Source organism: Gadus macrocephalus, chromosome 18 (assembly GCF_031168955.1).
Source record: "Gadus macrocephalus chromosome 18, ASM3116895v1".
Classification (NCBI taxonomy): domain Eukaryota; kingdom Metazoa; phylum Chordata; class Actinopteri; order Gadiformes; family Gadidae; genus Gadus; species Gadus macrocephalus.
Window position 1 is genome coordinate 3,450,370 of NC_082399.1, and position 4,942 is coordinate 3,455,311.

General features: G+C 50.3%; 1 protein-coding gene across 1 annotated transcript in view; it reads left to right on the forward strand.

Annotated features, from left to right (window-relative positions):
• Positions 1-4,491, forward strand: part of LOC132446984 (homeobox protein MOX-1-like) — a 12,598-nt gene extending 8,107 nt beyond the window's left edge. The window contains 1 exon segment of the mRNA XM_060037601.1: positions 3,556-4,491. Within this exon segment, the coding sequence (XP_059893584.1) occupies positions 3,556-3,678 (123 nt within the window). The 3' untranslated portion in view covers positions 3,679-4,491.
• Positions 4,492-4,942: the final 451 nt, after the last annotated feature.

Here is a 4,942-nt window from a genome sequence, read left to right on the forward strand (position 1 = left end):
GAGAGACGGGTACTGGACCTCACTGAGAGACGGGTACTGACAGGGAGACAGGGACAGGGCCTCACAGAGAGATGGGTACTGGGCCTCACAGAGAGACGGGTACTGACAGGGAGACAGGGACAGGGCCTCACAGAGACAGAGACAGGTACTGGACCTCACCGAGAGACTAATTCTAAGTCTAACGGTGTATTTAAACCCAACTAATTCTGCCATTTTTAAGTTCAAGGTTATTTTTCACAATTCAAAACAAAAACAAGACAATTCCAACTCAATTAAAGTTCAATTTCAAAAAGCATAGTGCTCAGTGTTGCATGCATTATTGCTTCACACAATTGACCCTATTTGGACGTTAACGGGTTCCAGTTAAGCCCAGTCGCAGCTCTCTGACCCAGGATGACTCTTAGTCAGAGCAGCTGCTCCCATCCGCCAGCAACGTCTGCGGATGTTCCTGAATCTGCTTCAAATGGAACAGAGAGGGAGAGCGGGCCAGGCCTGACCGCTGAGACTGTACCGAGCCTCCGGCAGCACACACACACCTCGGCTCATAGTCCTCCTCATGCACGCCCTCACACACGGCCCACACACACACACACGTGCAACACACACAAATGCCCAGGCACATGCACAAACGCACATGATGACACCAACACCAACTCACATATGCACATAAACACACATACACACACACACAAGCGCGCACATGCACGCAAGTGCGCATGTTTGCAAGTATGCACACACACACACACAAGACCCTCCACTCCAGTCCAGTGTCCAAGAGCCTCTAATAAGACCCCAGTGCCAGTGACCACACAGACTCTGATTCCAGATCGGTTTTCCAGGCTCCATACACACACACACACACACACACACACACACACACACACACACACACACACACACACACACACACACACACACACACACACACACAGACAGATACACATATATATATACGCCCACACCCGCACACACACACACACGCAGACACACACACACACACACACACACACACACACACACACACACACATGTATACACACACAGACACACACACACACACACACACACACACACACACACACACACACACACACACACACACACACACACACACACACACACACACACACACACACACACACACACACACACACACACACACACACACACACACACACACACACATACGTCCAGATCCTTACCAAGGCCTATACTCCCCGACATGACAGGCAAATGGTAACACATGCAAAAACACACACACACACACACACACACACACATGCCGACACACACGCACACCTTCCTTATGTTCCTCCATCATCTCAACGGCCGTCTTGGGAGGATGTGCAGAAGACGGCACACACTTCCTTCCTCCTCCTCCTCCTCCTCCTCCTCCTCCTCCTCCTCCTCCTCCTCCCTTGCCGCTGTTTAGAAGTCTGCCGTCTCACATGTGTTTACAGTTCCAATGCAGCTCCCCTTTTCCCTCCTACTTCCTCTTGGCACTTTGCATATCACTCAATCAAGAGGATTAAACGTACAATTACATTACTAACAAATGCGGCAACCAGTTCATTTAGCGCCAGTGAGTCTCATCTGGAAAATCGTTTGGATGCAAAGCGGTTTCCAGGGCCAGTGAGAGGCAAGCCTGCAGGCACATGTTGCAGCCAAGCGTTAAACATCTATACTTCTGATCTAACATCAAATACATTGACCATGACATCATGACATCATGACCAGCTAACCAACGGATCAAATAGCACAACCGCCCAGCAGGTGGGCTCAAACCACCAGCGTGGATTGGATCGGCTTTCACTGTGTCAAGGGCTGACTTTTTAATTATTTTTAAAAAGTCAAGGATCATTAATATCACTGTGCTGAGTGAATATTTCACACAAGGAAAAAGAACGCAGACCAAGACAACAAGTTTAGATCCCTCGGCGCCTCTCTCCTCTCCTCTCCTCTCCTCTCCTCTCCTCTCCTCTCCCCTCCCCTCTCCCCTCCCCTCCTCTCCCCTCCTCCCCTCTCCTCTCCTCTCCTCTCCTCTCCCCTCTCCTCTCCTCTCCTCTCCTCTCCTCTCTCCTCTCCCCTCACCTCACCTCTCCTCTCCTCCCCTCCCCTCCCATCTCCTCCCCTCCCCTCTCCTCTCCCCTCCTCTCCTCTCCCCTCTCCTCTCTCCTCTCCTCTCTCCTCTCCTCCTCTCCCCTCCCCTCCCCTCCCATCTCCTCTCCCCTCCCCTCCCCTCTCCTCTCCTCTCCCCTCCCCTCCTCTCCTCTCCTCTCCTCCCCTCCCCTCTCCTCTCCTCCCCTCCTTTCCTCTCTCCTCTCACCTCACCTCACCTCTCCATACTCAGCCTATTCTCGATGCAGTATCGAATAGTGCTCGCTCACATGCACGCTCACATGCATGTGAGCGTGCATGTGAGCGTGCATGTTAGCGCGTGCGTGAGCATGTGTGGACCTTTCTCGCCGCTGCTATTCTTGGCCGCGACCGGCTCAAAGAATGATACCATGAGCTCATTATTTTCTTCTTCTTTTTTTTGCACCACAAAACCTCACAACAATCGATGGCGGGGAGCAGACCTACATCCTGTGTGTGTAGGCTGACTTCCTGCTGGCCGTCCCAGCGACCTGCCTGGGGTCTGCGTCTGGGGAGCGCGTCCGAGCCAGCCCCCCCCCCCCCCCCCCCCCCCCCCCCCCCCCCCCGCCTCCCCTCTAAGAGCCGCTAGAAAGAGGATTAGGCCAATTGTGTGATCCACTGTGAGATTTGAGGGGGATGATGTGTCTGCTCTTCTTCTGCTGCCTGACTTTCCTCTTTTAATACGTTGTTTGGTATCTTGAAAAAAAGGTTAAACAGGGACTCACTGGGTAGAACGTGTACCATATCGGCCCAGTCCTGAACGCGGCGACCCAGGTTCAAATCCTGCCCGTTGTCATTGGCTGCACGCCCTCCCCTCTGTATCACTGGATAATAAAAAGCAGATAAATGCGGAAAAAATGATCCAGGGTTAGGGTTCAAAACTTCTAAATATCTAAACACAATTCGACGCGCGCAAACATAAGATGTGGGCCTCGTCTGACAAATAGGTAACTGATTAAAAGGTTGCAGGTGAAGGTGGTTCTAAACTAACTATTAACCGGGTTCTGTCGAGGTTCTTAACTAACTAATGACCCGGGTTCTGTCCTCTCAGGTTAAGGTTGTTCTAAACTAACTAATAACTGGGTTCTGTCGAGGTTCTAAACTAACTATTAACCGGGTTCTGTCGAGGTTCTAAACTAACTAATGACCGGGTTCTGTCGAGGTTCTAAACTAACTAATGACCGGGTTCTGTCGAGGTTCTAAACTAACTAATAACCAGGGTTCTGTACCCTCAGGTTAAGGTGGTTCTGAACTAGCTCATAACCGGGTTCTGTTGAGGTTCTAAACGAACTAATGACCGGGTTCTGTCGAGGTTCTAAACGAGCTCATAACCGGGTTCTGTCGAGGTTCTAAACTAACTAATGACCCGGTTCTGTCGAGGTTCTAAACTAACTAATGGACCGGGTTCTGTCTCCTCAGGTCAAGGTGTGGTTCCAGAACCGGAGGATGAAGTGGAAGCGGGTGAAGGGGGGCCAGTCCTCCTCTCCGGGCGACCTCGACAACGAGGACAACGACTCGGCCGCGTCGCCGAGCTCCGAATAAACAACAACAACAACATCAGCGAAGAAACAGCAGAGAAACAACGGTTCGGCTTTGGGAGACCGGTTTTGTAAAACAGATATACTTCATAAGGGTCTGGCAAGAAGATGGAGAACGTGAGCGTGACGTCAGAGTGTCGGCTGGACACGTTGACATGCGTACTTGTTGACGTGTGGACATGTTGACATATGGACATGTCGACGTGTGGACATGTCGACGCCCAAAGGGAAACCCGTTCACCACTGTGAGGGAACCCTTCCACGGATTCGCTGTGCATCAAACCACGAGGACACTGGCAATTTGCTGTTGGGCGTTTGATGTTGTACATACTGTAGCGTTGACACTTGATAAACTGTCGATATTAAAGTCCATTTCATCCCAGAAATACAATAATAATAAGACCAATGTGTTTTTCGTTGCCTGCGGCCGGTGGACTGCAGGGCTATGCTGGCAGAGCTCGGCCAATCTGAGCGTTTCAGAGCGATGACACTCTCCAGCGCTAGCGTCACACAGCTGCCTGTGATGAGATTGCGTTTGAGAGCTTCTCCTCGCTGACCGGACCTCCAATCACGGCCTTTGACTCTGGACTCTGAGCACCTGCGGATACTCATACTGCTCACAGAGCTGCCAAACCATGAGTGCCTGCCTATCGGTTTCTGTATCGCCCTGATTTTCCTCTCTTTAAAAACGGTTTGCATGTCAACCCACTTTTTTTCAATCTTATTTTCTTTTTGTACCTTTGAATGCCATCGATAAAACACATGTTTCTTATCTGTGGGGGGGGGGGGGGGAAAGAATAAAAAGATCTGTTCCAAATTTGTGAATATATATATGTGGATCATTTCCTCGGCCGAATCTACTGAGTTATGATTTGACAGAAGGCGAAGCGAAGCCGGTGGCTGAAACCTGAGTGTTGTGTGGACGTTTTCTCTGCTCGTGATTTTATGACCGGGCCTACTGCCTCCACTTAGAGGGATTCCATACCGGGCTAGGCTGTCCCCTGGATATATGGTTTAAAATATTATTTTCAATATAGCTCTCATCAAGCACTATAAAAATAGTGTGTGTGTGTGTGTGTTTGTGTGTTTGTGTGTGTGTGTGCGGGCGTGCGTGCATGTGTGTGTATGTCTGTGTGTGTGGGTGTGTGTGTCGGTGTGTGTATTTCTGTGTGTGTATGCATGTGTGTGAGTATTTCTGTGTGTGTGTGTGTGTGTGTGTGTGTGTGTGTGTGTGTTTTTCAGTATGTGTGTGGGTGTGTGTGTATTTC